General features: G+C 42.5%; 1 protein-coding gene across 6 annotated transcripts in view; it reads left to right on the plus strand.

The window, feature by feature from the left end:
* LOC134542491 (b(0,+)-type amino acid transporter 1) overlaps positions 1–22,626 on the plus strand; it is a 112,147-nt gene that overhangs the window by 69,499 nt on the left and 20,022 nt on the right. For all 6 annotated transcript variants that reach the window (XM_063386829.1, XM_063386828.1, XM_063386827.1 and 3 more), the window contains exon 5: positions 7,624–7,866. In XM_063386829.1, coding sequence (XP_063242899.1) covers positions 7,624–7,866 — 243 coding nt within the window. The remainder of the gene's footprint in view (positions 1–7,623; positions 7,867–22,626) is intronic.

A 22,626-nucleotide genomic window follows, 5' to 3' on the forward strand; every position in this document is an offset into this window, starting at 1 on the left:
CTCATAAATAATTTATGATAGGTAATAATAATGTTTCCGAGTGTCTGAAAAACTATGAAAAGTTGCCTTGAAGACGGTAGGAATAATTTGTTAGTTATTTGTTTCGAACTAAATCTATATCAGCCTTTCTTCCATTGCTTTTCGGGACTCTTTCTTGAGAGTCAGGCAGCCGACAAAAACAAAAAATTGCGACACCAATCCGCGACAAACTCGGTCCATCGTTCACAACCACTGGCTCAACTGACTCCTCATCAACATCAGACTCATCAGAGACAGAGCATATGCACGTCCATTACCAAACAGTTTTCTGCAATTCCCCGTCGCTTCTCGCGAGGCGGACGGCTGAGGCTCGCTCGAGGCAAAATTTCGTGCCTCGTTCGGGGGCTCGTTTTGCCCCAGTGGCTCGTTTTGCCCCAGTGGCTCACTTCTCTCGGCTACTTTTTTGCATCTTTTGATACCTACGATACTTCTATGGAATTTTTAATTGCTTTCTGCTCGGATGATTTCGCTTGTTTTATTAATTTTTTCCTCCTCCAATATAACCCAAGTTAGTAACTTTATAGTTATTCCATTGGGCACTGGCTATATGGACCCTCGTCCACATGATCCTGGCTGCGCCGCTGACGGCTGGCCCTCGACCAGGAGACCTGGCTCGCGGCCGTGATGGCGCCAGGGGCAGGGAGGGGGGGATAAGGTGCGTGACACCGCCCACGCCCCTGGCGGTCGCCCTCAGCTGGGGACCCTGCCATCGACTTTCCTCTGGCGGAACCCCTGCTCCTTCACAGAAAGTCACTTGGCAATAATTGTGCACAATCAGACCAAAATTATTTATTTACCACTGATTACTAATTGTTTGCATGTTCTAATGATCGAAAGTATCACGCCACACAGTGATTTTAAGGTTTGGCAGATGATTCGTTAGAATATTCTTCATCGAAGGATATTTCTTTCCATATGACACTAGAAAGGGTAATGTAAGAATGCGAAATGTGCATTAAGGACCAACTATGACATAGACGTTTACTGGTCGTCGGTGGTCATAGCCGTCTGGTATGTTGGCGGGTTCCGCGCGCCCACACTTGCTTGTGGACTCGCTACACCACGTGACCCTGCTAGGAGCCGCTGGGCTGGCGGGACCACCGAGGCACGGCTCCACACCGCGCAGCGTCGCCTGGTGTGCTCGTGTGTGCCGTCGTTGATGTGCTGCCCAGGACATGTGTTCAGTTTCATCGCTGTGTTGTTGTTTTCTATCATCGTTGGGTTCGTCCGTTTACCACTGTATTGTCTAAGGTTGTTCTTTGACTGTATTTTCCGTTCCTGTCACTAATGTCTCGTCGTTGTTGACCTACTGTGTTCGTCTGTGATTTGATAATTTTTTTTTCTGAATCCTTCCATGGAATTCTTTCTGCCATGTCTTCATTTAACATTTTGCAAATGTTGATTTCTTTGTTTAGCTGTGTGTTTGTGTTTTCACCTTTCATGTCCATTATTGTGGTTTGTGACATACAGTGAAAACCATAAATGGCGTATATCTATAAAAAACTTATAAATCATTCTTCGCCATTTCAAGAACGTAATACACCCTTTTTCTTCACGCGTTCCAATGCCTCAACGCTACTGGCAGCTGTGGTGGTAGAGTTCCAATAAGTAGTGCCACCAAATGTTCCCTCTTAAGTGCCCTGTTCTCGCAATCTTCAGAGACCGTATTCCATTTACTCAGCTATCAAGTGGCAATAAAACTGATGGTACACTAAATACGATTAAATAACGCTAGCATAGTTTTAGATCGAAGAGGAGTAATCTTTGGTCATTGTTCAGAAATATGGAGTAAATCATATATTTATGTTTATCGTGCTATAGATTTTTTTTAATTTTTTTTTCATATTAATGATTTCAATAAATAAATAATAATCATGACAAGCATGAAAGCAAGTAAACTACATTCGAGAAAGTGTCTAATGGGGCACGGATGAGCCGGGGACCTTGGAGGCAGCGATAGGGCGGCAGCACTGCTATCTCACGGCGGGTTGCCACATTGTGAATACCAAGTGCCGCGTCTGAGACAAGGCTAATTAGCGCTCCCGTTTACAGGAGCCAGGGTTTGCGCGTACGGCGCAGCGCGAATAACAAGTGTGGCGTGAGCCGGTGTGTGCGGTGCTGGAGGTAGCGCTGAGGCGCGAGTGTAGAGGTGCTCGTGGTCTCAGCGGCGGGGCGGACGGGAGCACCGCGAGGAAACCCGCCACGTCTCCCCAGTCGCGAGGCGTCAAGGCTAGACCCCCCCTCCCTCCGGTGGTCACTGGGGGGTCCTGGTCCCACTGCACGGGCGTCAGCACCTTCATGCTGTTCTTTGAATGGTTCTTCAAATGGAGATGATTTGATTTAATTTTTTGACGTGACCACGTCTAATAAATCGATGAACGCCGGCTGCACGCACTTAAAAGGATGACTCACTGTCCCGTTACGCTCTATTTCCCGTTACGCTTTGTCCCGTTACGCTCATTGTACGCTTGCGCCGCATCTATCTCTCTTCCACTCGATTGGAACAACCATCGATTTGAATTTTTCGAGGCACATTAAACTTGAAACATTCCCATTCGTTTCCTACTTTTCCTATCATCGACCTATCCTTAATAGAATAACACAGATTGGAAGAAGTTAAATAGCAAACATGTATAAACGTTATAGTTAAAATAATCTGTTCGTTAAAGAAATAAACATATTTGAAATAATGAGTGCAAATAAAAGTAAATTTATCAATTAAATTGTAGATTTCATTTCACTCCTTCTTTGTATCCATACAAAATAGTGATAATTCAATAAAAATGATTAAATTTTATTCATAAAAGTATGCAATCATTTCATCAATGTTTTTTTATGACGTGGTCACGTTAAACTATCGTCCGTAAACCGACTTTACAGACAACCATTTTTTTTTTTAAGTGAAACTTCTTTGCTGAGAAGGACTAAAATTTTAGAGCGCTACGAAAATACTGATTGCATGAGGGGAACAGTTAGGTACGTGGTGGGGAAACCGGTAGAGGAGGAGACGGCAGGAAAGAGGTAGAAATGACGCACCAAACTTGCACTCTGGCAATATTACATACTTGCGTGCTTGCATATTTTCACACTTGCATACTTGCGCATTAATATCATGTAGTCCTCGCACACTTGCATTTTTTATCTGCGAGCTCAGCAAAAGAGAATTATTTTCCCTATAATTAATAATATAATAAGCAATAAATTTTACTTCTGTTGCGCGTATCCTCCATGCATACTTTCAGGTGGATTCCACAGAAATACTACCTATTGTAGCCGTTACAATAGTGCGACTTTCGGAAGATATTTATATAGTTTTACGTTGCATGATCGTCAACTCATATACCTATATATATATATATATCGCAAATTTGTAAACACGATAACTGTCGCAATTTTTCACAAATCACTTTCAAATTAATACATAAAATCTAGTAAGGGAAAATCTCTGTCGAGTTTTTTTAATGAGCAATATCCGACCAATGGGGTAGAAATGGAGAAGGTTTTTTGAAAACAAAATAAATCATTGTAACTCTCATAATACGGAAAATATCACATCCGTTTGAACGTATTATAACTCGTAGGAGTAATATCGAAATGTTTTGTCTGAATAATATATTGATACGACCATCCATAAGTGCAAGGGGTTGAAAAATCGAGGGTTTGGAGGTAAAAAAAACCATACCTTTTTTTATTTCAAACTATTGTCTGAAACAAATTTTGATTATATGAACCATTGCTGGAAGGGGTTGAAAAAATAAGGGGTAGAATTAAAAAAAAAGCTTAACTTTCTTAGTAGTTACGTTATCAAATGAGTTCAGATTGCTTGTAAATCCTTTAATTTGTAGCTAAAACTTTTGTTTGAAACAAGTTTTGATAGTAGATACCATTTCTGTAAGGGGTGGAAATAACAAGGTTAGAAATACATAATGCCATTACTTTATTTTAACATATATAGGTTCTATCGAAACCATTATAATTTATTGTAAAAAGCCCTAACTTCATCTTAAAACCTTTGACTGAAACTATTTTTGATGAAACGAACTACTTATTACCGTAAAAACAGAATGTTATGTAGGCTACACTAAGTTCTTAAAATGTTCCAGGAGTTTATAGAAGTTTCCAAAATATTTCTAGTATAAATAGGTATGTACTTTGAAATCTACTTACGCCTATAGTCTGTGCCGAAAGGGATTTTATTTATTAATTTTTTTAGTGTTGTTGCGTGTGTGGAAATGAAACTTTACAGGTAAAGGTATAAGAATGTTTGCAAGTGAGTAATTATCCACATATGCTATAATGAAAACAAGTAATCGAGGGCCTACTCATGATCGTTGCACTTTTCGTTGTCTTAGCGTTTCCGATGAATGTATCACCTTGGCTCACGCTACCGGCTGTGTAGAAGCATCCCTTGCGCGTGTTTGATATCAGATACGCGATAGTTAGCTCACAGTGTGTTGCTCTGGCTGAGCGGGCTGTCCGAACAATGGCGCGCTCTAGTCGGCGAGCGGCTGTTAGTTGTCTGCCGGGGTCGCCGCTGGCTGGCCGCCAGACCGCTGCTGTTTCCCTCACCAAGTGCATTGTCAGACCGCGCCGCCTTATTGGCCGCTCACACGACCATCCTCGACACAAGTCCCTGCTGTGGCTGGACAACTGCTCCCAGCCTTCACTCTCACTGTTTCACTTTCTCTGCCCGAACAAACATTCTCTCTCGTGCTTAGACACCGGGTTCATCCCGCGGCAGGCTAGAATTCACACAGTTTTACTTTGTCCTGCTGCTATGATTTTGTACATGTAACATCACGTGGCTATGGTTATTTTTGCATACATGAAATACGTTTTTTGAGATACTACTGAGTATATCTTACGAAAATTGGCGCATTATTTTATATTGTAATTGGTGTTTCATTCAAGCTTAATTATTTTAAATCATGAAAAAAATAATTGGACTTTATTTTATTAGGCTTATTGATGTGCGCATATAACACTGGAAAGCTATTCCTGGAATATTTATGTGAATGACTCTGAATCACTGAGAAACTATTATCAAAAAAATAAAGTATCGAATAACTGGCAACCAAGGTTAGAAATCTCTTAAGTCAGCAATCGATGAGCGAGGAACTTGGTCCCAAGACTGTGGAGTCTGTCCTTAAAGTAAATGAATTATTCTAGTCCCTGCTTATGATTACTCAGAATTATTTTTAGCAAAATAAGTGACTTAAGTATAAAGTTAGAGTTTATTAAATCATGTCTACAACAAAAGTTTATAACGAAGCGATAGCCGTGAGACCTTTTTCAATCCTTTTAAACAAATACATTTTAATATGTATAGTTCCATTATTGTTTTCATTTTTATTTGTTTCAGTTTATTATTAATGGTTTGTGGTACATTTAAATATTTACTTTATATATTTTCTTCATATAGTAGCAAAAATACGAAAACTTTACGATTTACTGAATGTACTTATTACAATACTTACATTAAATAGAATTTGATATGTGGATGAGTTGACTTCAACGTTGAAAATTTTTGTTGGTGTAAACTCCCATCAAATATTTTGATGTAAAAAAAAAAATGTTGGGTTTATAGCTAAATGTTATACAGAGAGACTTGCAAAATTTCACAAACGTGTACATTCAGAGTCACGGTTTCTTTGGCTGCTGCGACATTTTACCTTCTCTCCCGGTTCCACCAGACTCGATCTGTGTTGTCATTGGCTTCAGCGCGTGTAAGATGACCCGTGATCCAATGAACAAGTGTCAGTGAATTGTAAAAAACATTAGCGTTATAGGCAGCTGCAAGTAATGATGTGAAATTTGCAGTTCTGTACTTGTTAGATGGTGCGAGATTATTTTGCCAGTAATACGTGGTTTTGTTGAGAACACGAAATATCAGGCTGGGCCCGTATTGAAATATAGCTGTAGTTCGGCACTGGAAAAAAACGTGCAGTGACGAAAGGACATCATCTAGACAATTTATGTCACTGGAGTGACTGTTGCAAGTCACGCGTGGATCTCTCTCGCAGCTGTGAAGCTTTGCAATCGCGATGACAGCGGGGATCGCAGCCGTAGAGTGGGTGAGTAGAGACAGCCGTAGAGTGAGTGAGTAGAGACAGCCGTAGAGTGGGTGAGTAGAGACAGCCGCAGAGTGAGTGAGTAGAGACTGCCGACTGCGAGTAGCGACTATTTGCGGCGAGTATCCACGAGGCCTGCCAACATGGGGCACGCTAGCTTGGCCGATCAGCATTGAGGATACACATCGGGAAAGGAAACGGACTTCTTTAATGCGAACATGACCATAGCGACACAGCTTAGCATGAACGTACTTTAAAATTGCTTTGAAACTCGTTATTTAATATTATATCGGTATTTAGTTAATTAGCAGAAACTATATCTACGCTGTTACAAATGACAGTAAATTTGCAGACTTTTCAACGAATAGTTCGTCATTTCATACAACTGGATCTTCGTACAAACTACGCCGTATTTCACCTCCAGAATTATATTTTCGGTTTAAACAGTGTAAACGCCACGTGGAAGAAATAATCTTAACAAATTTTTAGATGTGTTTTTTCCCTTAAATACCAATATTATTCTTTTGGGTTCGTGTTCAAACTATGTGTACTTCTACCCGTAAATTTATTAAGATATCGACAAATTTATGAAGATCCCTGGATGATTTGTAACTAATGTTTTTCTTGGGGGGGGGGGGGTGTTAGACTTCTCCATCTTGCAATTTCAAATATTTTGATACTGCTTTCAATAAAACGTCCTTGCTGTTTTGTTTTATTTCATAATGCACATGACTTAAGATTTGGCTACTTGTTGAAGTAAACACTTGTAAACTGATGTTATTATCGTGATAGTTGTACTCGCCCGCCTGAAATAATAAGTTATTTCTTCGCAGCCTGTTAGTAAGTATGTCGTATGATTTATGCCTTGACATGCCGAAACTTTGGGGTAAGTAGTATATAATAGGGGCTCCGGGGACAGGGTCTCTGGAGAGGAGCTGGGTTGGGTCGATGAGCTGTCCGCCATCTTGTATTGTGACGTCACGGAAATTTTTGGAAATTTTTGGAGGTCAAGATCATCCAAAATGGCCACCATGGCGTCTCAATCCAATATGGCGGACATATCGTCGACCCAAACCAGCTTCTCTCGATAAACACTGTTCCCGGAGCCCCTACAATATACTACTGGGATAGCACAAAGATGTAATATTCCAAGAGCGAGGGGGGGGGGAGAGAGAGAGCTTGATCCCAGGGGCGCAACAACAGGGGGGCAAGGGTATTTTGCCCCCCCCCCTCTGAAACCTTGAAGTGGGGGCAAACTGGGGCAAACATGGTGCTGTGTAATCAATTTTTAGATAATAAAACTGGTTAAATAGCACCATTTTCCACCTTGAAATACAAATTTTCCCGGGGGAGGACCCCCGGACCCCCCGCTTCATTAGGGGGGATCGATGATTCTTTATAAAAAGGTATATTGCCCCCCTTTTGGAAATTTAGTTGTTGCGCCCCTGCTTGATCCCACTTGAACTGAAGGTGCAGGTGTGAAGAGTGAGTTGAGGGCGATGTGTGCCCGCAGGCGCGCTGGCGTACGCCGAGCTGGGCACCATGAACACCAGCTCAGGGGCGGAGTACGCGTACTTCATGGACGCGTTCGGCGCGCTGCCCGCCTTCCTGTTCTCGTGGGTGTCCACGCTGGTGCTGAAGCCCTCCCAGATGGCCATCATCTGCCTCAGCTTCGCCAAGTACGCGGTGGAGGCGTTCGTGTCGGAGTGCGAGCCGCCCGACACCGCCATCAAGATGGTGGCGCTGCTCGCCATAGGTGAGTCGCCGTCACCTCCGCGCGCTCGAGACTGCTCCGAGGGAACCACACATAACTTAGAAAGTCACAACTTAGAACTGTCATAACTTAGAAGACTTGGAAAAATCCACGCAACTTAGAAACACACAACTTAGAAAGATCATAACTTAGAAACACGTAACTTAGAAACACGCAACGCAGACCACACAACTTAGAAACGTCATAACGTAGAAAGTCACAACTTAGAACTATAACAACTTAGAAACACACAACTTAGAAATGTCATAACTTAGAAAGTTCTAAGTTGTGTGTTTCTAAGTTGTGTGTTTCTAAGTTATGACAGCACCCCCTGCTCCGACTCTGTTGAAACTGTTCCACTAGACTCGGTGTATTCCCGCAGATTGTCGCAGTTGTATCAGCGTATAGCAATAATTTCCAGATGAGTTCCGCTGTTTTACCTCAGGTTGATGGTGAAGTTCACTTGTTTACCAGCCAGTAACTATAGATGGTACCATAATTTTCAGTTACCAATAAACGGTTCACATTTCAAATGTATAGCAGTAACTTCCCCCCCCCCCACGAAACTGGAGGGACATCAAGTTTTGGGAAATATTGCTGTTACAAAGATGTCACTATGAAAGGGTCTTGTTATTAACTACGTCAGGACAAAATTTTGGTGCTTGGATGGATATTGCTAATGGCTGCTGTCGTGCTGTGGACCCGCGCAACCGAACGGCTACGTCGTTTTCGGTGGAAGGGAAGCCAACATTGACGAGGGATGATTGTTGACGGGACCTTTTAGGGCTGATTCTGCGGAGGGTTCTCCCGTCGCGTTCCGCGACGAGGAGGTGAACACACGGGTAGTAAATCGTTCGCAAGTACTCGTACGCCACGTGTCCTGACCACGGCACCACTAGCTGCTGTGAGATATGCGATGGAAATGACACGCGGGATCGCGCAGAACTCAGCCAGTGAGCACGCTGAGCGCTGGGGACACGGGACGGGGGTGAGCCGGGGGGCGCGGGCCCAGGAATAGCCCCGGTGGCGGGCCGCGGCGCGCCCCACTTGGCCGAGACAGTCGCTGCCCTGTCCGTCCCTCCCCCGCGGCTGTCAGGAGCGACACCCGCGTCAGTGGCTTCCAACCCATCACTTGATTCTTCATGAAAGTTATCTTCCTCTAATTATCTGTATGCCCCAACAACAAATGCAAGAACGCTATCGGAATACATTTGCAGGGATATTCGTTAGCTGATGTGATGGCCAGTAACTCAGCGCGCTAGACCGCTGTGGCGTCGTGGCGGAGGTAATCCCCCCCCCCTCCTCCCCCGGCGGGCCATCAAGGACCAGTGGCGGCGCTACGTGTCCTGGCGGCGGTCCAGGGAACCTGCCCCCCGCTTTATAAATACTAGCGCGCCCCCAAGGGGAGTCGTCCTCCAAACCACCTAACATTCACACTCACAAAACAATGCTATTGTTATTTTACCACATTAAAAAAAAAAAAAACTTTTAAGGCTCGGACGCTTAATAATAATAATAATAATAATCTGATATTCTACTAACTTCGCCTCTTTTATCACAACACCGAAAAGACCTACATTATTCCAAATGTCGGCGCTCAGGGACCAGGGCAGGTGGGTAATCCTGCCCTCACTCCCTCCCCCCCTTGTAGGCTGGGACGGAAGGGTGGCGGGGGGCTAAAACAAAAGGACACCAGTGGAAAGTGTGGCGACTCACTTGCTCGTAATCAACGGCTGCTGGGGATGCCTTGTGCATGCCATAATACAAATAAAAGACAAGAGGGCCGGGGAGGGGGGCTTTCCCCCCTCTACCCCTCACACACTTAACGAATACAAAATGGGAGGACAAAATGGGAGCCCCTAAAAAGGCTTGTACCTCCCCCGCGCTGAGGGATTTCCCAGTGATGAACAAGTGGCGGCAGGGCGTCTCCGGCGCCACCACGGGTCCAGCTCCACCCAGCCACGCACCACCGTGGGGGGTGGGGGGCGGGGGGCGTGGACCAAGCTCTGGCTCCTCGGCGGGCAAGATGCCTGCCCCCGGGTCGCACTGCTGCCGTGCTCGCGGTGGTAGGCTCCTGTGCCCCCGGCGCTAGCCAGGCGTTGCCAAGGCGACTGGGGGCCTTCCAGATAGTATTTGTTAATTCGTACATTCACATGCAAGCAACTGCATCACCGCAAAACAGTGTTCGCAGTAATTCTGGGTTCGGAACCGTACCCGGGCATTCATGCTTTGTGTGGTCCCAGCACCTACAGTAGTAAACCGTTCCCCCAATAGCTTTCCAGTATTATCTTAGAAAGATTTGTGCAATGGTAGTGCATGACTTGATGTAAGCTTTTGGACATACGCCATTGCTTAGCAATGGCGTATGTCCAATAGCTTTCTAGTGTTAACCGTACACATTAATACGTATAGTAAAACAAAATAAAGTCCAATTATTTAATATTCGATTATCTTTTCCGTGGTTTAAAAAAAAATATGCTTGAATGAAACACAAACTTATCTACAAAAAAACACATTAAAAACTAGATACGAAAGAGTACCACTCATTCGTCCTCAGCGCAGTCTTAAATGCTTCTCGCAAACAGACAGCTCTCTGGTAGCGCGAGCAGTTCTCAAAGCGCGAGGTGGGCGGGGCCTTATCGCGTGTCCGCGGGGCGCTCCTGGGCGGGACGTGACGTCAGGCAGTGCTGCCAACAGCCGCGGGCGGCGAACCAACAAACACGCGCCGCTCTTGTTCTGCTCGGACCGCGGAGAAACATTTACATCTCGCGCCACGCAGATCCTTGTGGGTGTTTGCCTCACTTGACCGGGTGTCGGGGGAGGGGGGGTTATACCCTGCAGGTCTGCCCTCTGGGAGTCACGGGGTAGCAGGGGGAGGGGGAAGCGAGTTGGCGGGATTCCTACAGTGCAGAAACCAATTGTGCCAAGTTCCTTCCCTGCGTCTTAATTACCTCCCCCTCCTCTCTTCTCTCTGCAGCCGAGGCCAAATAGCATTCTAAAACAACGTGTTGTGATTTGTCACGAGTCTATGGTAAAATATCACGTAACTAGAACAGCATTCGAAAAAAAAAATACATTATACTGAAATTAATTAATTTTTGTAGGATAATTCGAATGTAGCAGTATTCTCAAACTTAATTTTTTGCTTGAGATTTCACGGGCTAATGTGTGACACGGCCAACCTTAAAATAAATATGTCAAAAAAAGTATTATGTGGAGTCCACGAGTGACAGAAGTTAAATGAGAAAAAAAAACCACTCCTATAATACATAAATTACACTTGTAGAGTCTATCTCACAAGTCATTTTCTAACACACTATTTACATAAAATTGAATTATTTATATAAAGTTAATTGCACAAATCAATAACTATTTTCCACGCGAATAAATAAATATTAGCGACTTTAAATAAAATAAATATGATATCATCAGTCGTTAACCGTTAATAAAACTGAGGAGCAGACAAACACTAGCAGCGTTACGAGAATTCGTAGCGTCACCGCTACGTCATTTTACCTCTCCCCTGCCGTCTTCCCTTCCGACCGTTACAACTAACATATAGCATGCTACGTCACGTAGCTACCTATTCCCCTCCTGCCTTCTTCCCAATCGACAGCTAGCGCATCCGTTGGAGTGGCGTCGCCGCTGACGCACTCTCCTCTACCTGTACCCCCACCACGTACCTAACTATTCCCCTCGTGCGATCGAAATTTTCTTAACGCTTGAAAATTGTAGCCCCCTCAGCAAATAAGTTTCACTTCAATAATAACTCGTGTTTTTTTTTTTTTTTTACTCTAGTATGAACGCTTTTGAAAAACCGACTGTTGTTGGCATATATCACCGCCCGTCACTGCGTATGAGTGGGATGGAGGGAGTGTCGCTCTTTCGTAAGTTTCCAGAGATGCCGGGTCCCAACACCGTGAGGGCCACTCTGGTCTCCGCCAATCAGCCCAGGCTAGCGCTAGCTGGCTCCAGGCACAGCGGACTCCCGTGCTAGTGAGCGTCACCTTCTCTAGTGACCTCGCGGCGAGAACACGCCAAGCCTGAATTGAACAAAACAAAACAACCCAAACACTACCAGGCGTACACGCGGCAAGTTGGCAGCCACCCAAACATAAACATAGTTCAAATGTTGACACGTCTTGTCAAACATATCCAGTCGGCGAATACAGGAATTTATTTCGGAAGGGGATTTTAAAAATATAATAATTTTTGTATTGAAAACAAAAAGGTACATCCTTGGCAAGAGGTTTGGACAGTTTCGATATCACTTGGGGAAACGAAAATTTCACAAATTATTTTAGGTCACAAGGTAGACTGCAAACACGCGTGCCTTTACATATTTGATGATAGTATCACAATTCTGTCGACACTCTCCTCTGCGACTGCTAGCAGTAGGGTGGCCGAATTACGTCCACCCTTTCAAAGAAGCGTAGTTTCTTCAGTAAGAATGGTTGTGCGGATATTCCGGGTCTTTAATTATCATTATTGTCATGTACGAGCCTTTATGGCTTGTGAATACACAAGGGCTCAGTTTGCTTCACCCAAAATAACATACTGCCTTCGCCGAGACCTCGCATATATTTTCTTAACTTCAGAGGGATTTCCCCCCTACCCCCTCCCCCCCCCCCCCCCCGCGTCCTCCACTGTTATAATCGTTAACTTTTGTTTCATGCGTGCTCTACACAAGACCTTGTCAGTATTGTTTTTTATGTGCAACTGGGAAAAAAATAAACAATGATTTGAAAGTAGATACTAGGCAGGTATGCATACAATGTTCATTTAAATGGAGGTCCGTTGGTCTGATTCATCCACACCAGAACATCTGGAACGAATCCTCGCTTACAGAAGGCTTCTGACCGAGAGAGCAACGAAACATATTGAAGTACGACGCAGGAAGCAACTCGTGGATTCGGAGAAATCCAAATTTATCGCTTCTAGACTGTACAATTCGGATCAATAGCACTTAAATATATTACAGTGGCTGTAATTAGGAACCCATTTCCTGTATTTTCCGCCAACTTTCCGTTGAAATGGAAGTGTGTGTTTGCTCAAACACAATATATATACTCACTTCGTACCAGTAAGAAAACTAAGTTTGTACCTTGCACAATAAAAAAAAAAAACATGTAGCTAGAATTGGTTATATACGAAAAATGTCCGGAAAAATTTACCATCGTAAGGAAATTATTTTACCCAAAACAAATTGTCACGGAATATGACAAAAAATAAAACTACGGCATGCGTTTCGTTGGAAAACGGCAGAGTTACTTAATTTTCATTTGAGCATTCTCAGACACTTTTTATAGTGGAATCTGACTTATTGTGAGATGATATAATTTGCATCTGTTTATAAATTATGGATATTACTGCTACGGGACTCCTGTTATTCGTGGCAGAGAGCTATCGATCAGTCGGAAAGCTACACTTATCTTTCGTGAGCAACAGGCACCGCAAAGTAGCAGATAAAAATAATGTGTGTGTGTAATAGCAATATTAGTAGAAGAGAAACGACCACAATTTCATTTTATTGTTGCAGTCAACGAATGAGATACGAGTGCGATAAACCAACCAGTTTATGGCCAGGTATACACTGGCGGAAGTTATTGGACCAGGCTGGCAGACATGTCGCTAACATTCGTCAAGGATTAAGAGCAACACACAAATAACTTACTAAGTTTCAATTTCAAACCGTTACAACTTATAGTCGAGTAAAGTGGTTGGAGGCGGTTACAGATGTTTTCAGTTCGTAACTACATCACATCTCGAGGATGTTTGGCTTAGAGCGACTATGTATTCCTTGTTTAGTCGTACGTCGTACCATTGTGACGGCGTTTCGTGTTTTTGACTTGTAATGTTTTTGTCAAATTCCTGAATACGATTTTTCCATCGTTATTTATTTTTCTTCGTATTTTTTACTGATAAATATTTACCACCCAAACATGTGCTTTCCAGGTATAGAGATATCTCGTATTTGTTCTTTATGTTCAGTTTTTTCCATTTAATTTGTCTGAATGCCAGTTAGATTTTATGTTGATGCTTTCGTCTGGGTCGTTTTGTTTGTCGTGTGATCATTTTTTCTCTTGTGTTTTCCTGTTGCTTGTTATCTTTGTTGACTTATTTGGCAATCGAAAACGTCCAAAACGAATTCCCATGATAGTTATACACCACATTTTCTTAGGGAAGTGCTGTATTGGTTACTTCTGACACACAGTTCACTACGCATTGTGTTTAGCAAACCTTTCATTGTTCACGTATAATATATATGCTATCATAATATCGCTTGAGCTCAAATTGTAACACAAGCCGATTCCGTAATGTGACATCTTGAGTTCAAACATTTACTTCCATAACTGATTTCAGATTTTTATTCGAATTTTCGGCATTATAGGTATTAGGAATCGTTAATGACTGGACCAAATTCGCCAGAGCCTCCAGAGTATTTTAACTTTCTAAAATTGTTGAAACCATTCTTGTTTGATTTATTCCTTTCGTTTATAACAGGCAAATAGATGTGATCTATTACATTCATTAGGAAATGGTAGTTACAGAATTTTTAATGCAAGAACATTAAATTAATATCGATATTTATTTTTTGTGAGCCAAAATCATGCCATGGTTTTTCTTTCCATCGCGGAAGAAAAATTCAAATGCAACCTTGGAGAGAAATGTAAGATCTAGCATAAACCTCAAGCACATCTACATCTCATCCTCAGCTTGTCTACAGTCCACGGTTCGAGATTCCGTTGTAGCTCACGCCAGTCGTGGCTGTATCAAATGTAGACAATGTAGCGAGGTGGCGGGGAAGGGTCCCGCTATGTTTAGAGCAGGGAGGCCGCGGCTATTTCCAAGCGAGTGGATCACGTGATGCGTGACTTGCCGACACCGATCGACCACTCCCAACACGCCTCCCTGCTGCTGCCCTCAGCACTGGAGGAGGGACAGAGGAAGGTTTCTGACGCAGAGGTGCGCTTGGGTCCGTGCGTGTGAAGACCTCATTCGGGACTGATTTTTCGCAGGCAACCCTATACCACTGTGTTCATAATGAAATAATCTTTATTTTCATTTAACTTTAATTAAATAATCAGACCGGTGCAAAATGCTAGTATCGATTTACCTGTTTATACCTGGCTACCCGAGAGTTGTGACTGGAAAATAATAGGCAACCTAACGTTTGCATTTTCTATGGGCTTCATACTTTCGATTGGTATGGAATTTGTCTAGGTAATAATCAAACCGGTGAAATGTTAAAAAAAAATTAATTATTAATTAATCATATCCTGGACTGAAATTTGTTAGGCAACCCATATGCAATATATTTATTGACATATTAAATTGAATATAAAATACGTTTCATCAAATAAACATCTCGGTGAAGGTCGTTTTATATCGGGATCCTAGACTACCTTGTCTAGTTGCGGGAGGCGGGGGGTTCGGCGAGCGCGTTGTAATCGTGATGTGACGCAAACCAAACAACGTGACAAAAAAAAGCCTCTTAAAACGGCAGCTTGCAATCAAATTGTACATGTTCGTTCATTCGAAATCTTAAATCTCCGAAAGTTCTTCACCGATTTCTTTGAAATTTCGACACAACGTTACATTCGAATACACGCGTGTTTTATATACTTACCTACGTCACACCTGTGATAGTTATAAAAAACAGATTTTTAATATTTGCATTGCTATAAAGTGACATATATAGATATATAGGTATATATAGAGGAGATATATAGCTAGAGAGAGAAATAGAGAGCTAGAGAGTTATAGAGAGAAAGATAGAGAGAAAAAAATACTGAGCCATTGCAACGCATGCCGTGCATTAGCCAGTTTCAAAAATTAATTTTGTAGCTGCGTCTCTCGCAAGACAAACGACGTTAAAACAATCACACAATCACTCTCGACCATGCTCGGAAACTGAGATCATATTTTTAAATTCCCCGTAACTTTAATTAAAACATTAGCTTCATGCGAATTTCGTTTGTTCAGTGTCTCGACGCGTTTAATTTCTTTTTAAATATGCTAAATTTCAAACTGTCGGACAAACTCAGCCATGCTTGATAAAATGTTTGTGGAACTCTGCCTGCACACTTTTAGAAATTACAGTATTTTTACGGACTTTTGCACAAAGAATTTATTTCAAATAAATGAAGAGTTCTTCGTAATTTTAAATAAAATAATGTTAATATTTCAACTCCCGAGTTGTATGATTCGTTCTAAACAAAGTTAAACACACTCGTGGACAAACGAAGACACGTTTTTGAATGTTTTGTTAATATACCAAAGGTATTATTTTAGGTTCACGTTCAATGTAAGTGAGGTCAGGGTCCGGTGGTGTACAAAGATACGTAGCCGTTAAATTTCCGAAGATCCCTGCTGGTATTTAGTAACCAGCGTTTTTATTCAATTGAAGGTGGAAATGTTTAATCGCGCACGGCAGCGACGGACCGGTAAATACCGCTAGTGTTTGAATGTAACGTAAGCTGGTATCCGTTCGGCCAGCCTGGTCTGTACACTACCGGACAGAGAATGCGAACTCTGGCTCCCAGCTTGTACGCCCCCGGCGGGAGGTGGGTTGCGGCCCAGGACACTCCTTCGTGGTGGGCGGATGGCCCCTGCACGAGCATTACTCTCCATCGAGTCTCCTGATTCCGCAATAATATGGCGGGAAAGCTCCAGATCTCATTTCGCCGCATTCTCCCCTCTCTTTCCGCGGTCTCGCTGTCGCCCCAGGAACAGCAGGTCCCGATAAAACGGAAGTTTTCCTTACCCACACCACTGGCAAGCCATGCTCCTTCTCTTCCTCGAATATTCTCCACCGTTAAACGTCGGGAAGGGGGTGTTTTTTTTTTTGGGGGGGGGGGGGGCACTTTGTTCTGTTTACGTGTGCTCCTACCTCTTTTATGTTTCAGACTTTGCTACATTTTAACATTTTTTTCTTTGAATATAAATGTGCTTATTATAATTTTGTTTATGAATACGTTTTTGGTCTTCACTTTTTTTTTTGCATAGCAGCGATTCAAATGGAAATTTTATAAATGTAAGGGGAAATTAAAAATAACATTTTGCATTGGTGAAATAATGTAGGATTAAAAAAAAAGCGTTATATTAAAAATATTTTCCATTTCTTTGAAATTTTGCAATCTGAAATTTTGGTATGATTTATTTTCTTTTTTCTTAGTGCGGCCAGGTACCACTTCTCAAACTGTCGAGCGCGTTTTCACAAAATTAAATTTCCCGGCATTACTCACCCAAACAGTTGCTTGCTCTGAAGGCATACCTTCAGAACTCCAGTTCATTTCAAACATAATTTCCCGTGGGCTTTGTTTGCCGAGTAACTTTCCCCCACCCTCCCCCCCTCCTTCAGGCATTTGACCAAACAGTTCGTACACTAGAGTCGTCATTTCACGGAATAACGTCCGTCCATCTGTTCTCGCCCGTTGAACTGACGGCGACGCAAATGGCCGAGGACGTACTGCCACGTCCGGGAGAGCTGTTGGCTGGAATTAGCGGCGTGTTTGCTGAGCGCGAGCAGACGCCCTCCTTGTTGGCCGACGAGTCTCCCCGGCTGGCTCTGAGGGGGGCGACGCGACTGTGTCTGTCACCGGGGGTCACCGCCCCCCGCCAGTGGCTTGGCCAGGGGAGGACCCCTCCCTGTCGGAATTCAAACGAAAAGAAAAACACGCGAGAACATAGTTATAAAACAAAAGTAATATAGCGACATGAGGTTAGAAAAATATCATTGTAATCCTTAGTGGGTAACACAAGCGTATTCTCTCTATGTTACAGCCCTCATGTACAGAAGCAGCAGGAATTGTGTTTCCGAGTACAGTTTATTATTTCATGCCAGTTTGCACCTGTCTCACATACAAAATTGACATGCATTTTTTCATTAATTTATTAACATTAATGTGTATGACATAATTATTTTTGTTATTTCTCAAACTGAAATTATTTGCCACACAGTGACGGATTATGCCTACACTGACAAGTGAACTGCACGCATCATAGGAACTATGTGGTGTTCATGTGATGGTTCACTGTGGTCTCGCGAAGTGCTGTCACTGTGACAGTTTCACCGCGAATGTGACTCACGCAGTTCCACGCGTGCAGGGCTGCAACTAGAGTCTCTGGCACCCGGGGCATGAATGGATTCATGCGGCCCCCCCCCCCCCCCCTCTTTTTTTGCACATACCACACCATTAAAGCGGATGTCCGGGGGCTTTCCCACGGAAAAATGGTGCTATTTAAGCATTTTCCATACCTACATGTAACAGTTTCTGTGCTACTGTAACTTCCATGCAAAAACTTTTTACCAGTTACCAGTTGTAGTAGGAATTACAATGCAAGCGATTTCGGCGCCCCCACAGCTTTGCGCCCCGGGGCGTATGCCCCGCTTCCCCCCGCCCCCCCCCCCCCCCCTAGTTGCGGCCCTGCACGCGTGTAGCGTAACGGGCGGAAGTGTTTGACATGCGGGAAGCCTTCTTTTCACAGACGAGAGAGCCAAACGCCCAATCGTGCATCTTCGGTTTCTTTTTGTTCATTGTAAATAAATATGGCGGTGTTGATAAAAGGAAAGACCATAAACAAGGCAACGGTATTTATTTGTACACCGCCATGTTTTTCGTTTGCCGTGTGTCCGTAAACGTTTATTTTGGACAACTCATGATAACTAATGGTCAATTAGGTTAGGTTAGCTACATTATAAATACTTTAAAACATTGTGGACGGTTGATTTGGTTAGGATAGCTACATTAAAGATACTGTGAAATCATGTGAACGGTTTCCTAGCCCTGGATAGCTACATATTAAAAAGTTATTTGCTAAGCAACCATAAAATGATTTTACAGTATTTTTAATGCAGCTATACTTACCTAATATAACCAACCATCCACAATGTTTTAAAGTATTTATAATGTAGCTAACCTATCCTAATCGACCGCAAAATTTAATGCCACGCCGGTTTATACAATGAGATGGAACGGCGTATGACGTATGAGTAAGCTACATCCCAAATAAATACACCTGTTGTGGTACGGAAAAAAAAAATAAAGCTAGCATGAACTTCGGGGAAAAAAATAAAGCTAGCATAAACTTCGGGAAACTTCGGGTGTGGCTCTCTCGTCTGTGAAAATAAGGCTTCCCCTGAGGACTTGCTCCGTGGCGCCGTGTCGACCACGCGGCGAGCCGCGGTCGGGGGTTGTTCACTTCGCCGGAGATCGATCACTCGACATTCGCGTGCCGCCGAGTGCCCTCCCCCCCTCCCCCGCCAACCCTCCAACCCTCCGTGTTTATCGCGGGAGGGCTGGGGCCGTCAAGCGACTGGCCAGTGGGCAGGTCAGGGCCGACGGAACAGCTGGCGCCCTTGCGCCCTTCGCATCGCGTTCCCTCTATAGCGTGTCTCGCGCTTAGCTCGCAGCACAGCCACTGTTGCAACGTTCGTACTACCCGGCTCGCAAACATTTGCTTACCACCATTAGTTAGCATAAGTTCAAATATATATATATATTTAATTGTACTATTTTCTGATTTCTTTAACGACATTACACACAGTCATTTTGAAATAAAGAATCATTAAATGCCAAACAATTATTATTATTATTTACAGGAGATACTATTTGTAGCAATCAGTCATTAGTTAATAACAAGACATCCCATTAAAAATATAAGCTATGCTCAAACATAGATAAAAATGCATAATATAAAAAAAAATTGTTGACGAAAATTGGTTGAAACAAAGATGGCGTCTTTCAGTTACGTCTCCTTTGAATTAAATTTTAATGTTATCAGATGACGCTCTTGATTAAAATCCACACACAAAAATTTATACATTTTTACAAAATTCTGATTTTGTTTTTATCCTTTACAAAATGCAATGTTTCAGATACAAAAATATTTATTTACGTTATAAAGTTGTGTCTAAAAATGTTGTGCTCTACGGCATGTGTCTGGCAAGAGAGCACACCGAAACAAGGATAGTGCTAGAAATGTCCAGCAAAATGCACACTGCGAACTAAGAAAGAGAAACACTATACATGCGTTTATTCTATCTGCCATCGTTACGAAACAACATACCACACGACCAACTGTCATGTAGTCTACACACACGTTCAAGCACACAGATAATTGTTTTTTGTTTAAATTAAGGGCCTAAATTTTTATGTTGAAACCTGCATCAATAAACTTTAGCTTTTTGCATATCTTTCCGCCAAGTATCAGCATCAACATTTACATGGGCTAAGTTTTTTATACCCAAGGATGTATCACTATACCTATATAATACACTTGTTAGTGAAATAAAAATTGTTATTACTATTCTTCAATTCGAATTTCAATATGATAAAACAAAAAAAAACATAATTAAGGGGTTAAAAATATAATAAATACACTTTTGGTAAGATTTAAGTCATGCATATACTTTACATTGGTTGGGTGTTAAATTAACTTAACTTAGGAGCTCTGCTTACAGTATCCGTCCGCGGCATGTTTAAATAACACTGTTACCAATTGGTGTTGCAACAAGCAAAGTAAAAAAACTAATAAAATCGTTTTAAGCCACCGATTTCAGTGGTCCTAAATTAAAATAGACCATTATTTATACGCCTTTAAAACGGGGAAATTACTTTTTTTTTCTCCTGATATACAACCAACCGCGTTGGGTGCGTGCCAGGCAGTGAATACGTGTTGCTCTTTTCTAGTTTACTGGCAGTGAACGTTTTCAACGGTTTATTTCGAAAGTGCTTAGAAGAAGCGAGCGCGAGCCACATATCCCACACACATCTGTTCGCATCATCCCGGAGTGATTCTTTCAAAACTGGGTTTCAAAAGTCATGTAGGCCTATATTTCAAGTTAGTTGACATATTTTCCATTCCTGCGAACGCAGGGGCGCAACAACAGGGGGTGGGGGCAAGGGTATTTTGCCCCCCCCCCTCTGAAACCTTGAAGTGGGGGCAAAGGGGGCAAAGAAAGTGCTGTGTAATCAATTTTTAGATAATAAAACTGCTTAAATAGCACCATTTTCCACCTTGAAATACAAATTTTCCCGGGGGAGGACCCCCGGACCCCCCACTTCAATAGGGGGGATCGATGGTTCTTTATAAAAAGGTATATTGCCCCCACCCCTTTGGAAATTTAGTTTTTGCGCTCCTGTAGCGAACGCAAGGACGCTTGAACCACCATGCAGTCAAATTACAGGATCGCGTTGGGAGCATGTGAAATAGGAAAGGTGATCCCATATCTGAGTACCGGCTACCAGGTAGAGTCACTTCCAACAGAAATTAAGAATATGTTTGATGACGTGCTGATTGGTGCTGTGAGACATCGCAAAAACTGCTCCTGGGTAAGGGTGGGGTGTTGGCGTCTGCTGCAAACGACTATGTGCAAAGAGACCGTAGCTTCCCGGACAGCCAGGGGTGCAACAACTATATTTCCAAAAGAGGGGGGGCAATATACCTTTTTATAAAGAATCATCGATCCTCCCTATTGAAGCGGGGGAGATCCGGTGGTCCTCCCCCCTGGGAAAAATTTGTATTTCAAGGTAAAATGTTGCTATTTAAGCAGTTTTATTATCTAAAAATTGATTACACAGCACTTTATTTGCCCCCGTTTGCCCCCACTACAAGGTTTCAGAAGGGGGGGGGGGGTGGGGGGCAAAATACCCTGTCTCCCCCCCTTGTTGTTGCGCCCCTGCGGACAGCAGTGCTGATTCTGGCACCGATGTTGGCTGTCTCATTCTGGAACCACAAAGCATGGAAGATAAATAGTTGCAACTCGGTGCCATAACTAACGCGCTTATTTTCTTTGGATATCAGCTGACTGTGTGGTATTTATAGGCACCTTAACCTAAAAGTCGGTAACGTTTCGAAAGTAAACGTTGGCAACCTAAATATTTTTTTTTGTTGTCGTTGGTTGCTGGGAAAATTCACCATAAATGTTTAAAATTATATTTTTGTTACAATACGAAACAATCAAAACACCATGTTAAAATGCTTTAAATTTGTTTTGAAAATTAAACTGTATAGCCGCAAAGTATGAGTGTTGAAAACCATAACCTTAGATTCAATTCAAAAAGAAAATACTCACGTGTACATGGCAGCCATGCTTATTTCATTGCAACAAAGATAATTTAACATTGTCAAAAATTATTGCAAAGTATAATATTTTGCCATTATACTTAAAACGCCACCATTCCATAAATTCTGAACAAAGAGTGTTTGTAAAATTACTTTTTATTTAAGTTATTATAGTTAAGGAATTTCTTTGTTTTCTATGTATTTAAAACTTAATTCTTGATTTTAGCATTTCTGAACCGCACAGATTTACTAGTGGCCATATTCCGCCTGCACAGTTGCGCCCCCTGACTGGAACTATGTGACCTGGCAACCGCGCATTTCCCAGAGCGTCAGTTGTTGCTGGGCGGGAGAATCCCAAATGCGAAAATATTAAGACAAAAAATTTTTAGGTACGGGAATAATAAGTTATTTAACATACGGTAATGACTTGATTTTCAAAAAATTCATGTCAAATCCTACAAATTTAAAGCACATCAGAAATACAAAAGAAGAAAAAAGACAAACAGCCTATGTCTTTGATAAACCGTAGTATTTAGACGTATAATGTGCTGTTTTAAAACTGGTGATAAATAAGCTAGAATTGTTAAAATTTAACGAAGTTTGGGGGAACTGAATAATGAAGGGGGGGGGGGGGATAAAGATAATCTGTCCGGAGCAAACCATCGCTTTATTGTGAGCACGCGGTATTCACCC

The sequence above is a fragment of the Bacillus rossius genome (genome assembly GCF_032445375.1).
Source record: "Bacillus rossius redtenbacheri isolate Brsri chromosome 4 unlocalized genomic scaffold, Brsri_v3 Brsri_v3_scf4_2, whole genome shotgun sequence".
NCBI classification, from domain to species: domain Eukaryota; kingdom Metazoa; phylum Arthropoda; class Insecta; order Phasmatodea; family Bacillidae; genus Bacillus; species Bacillus rossius.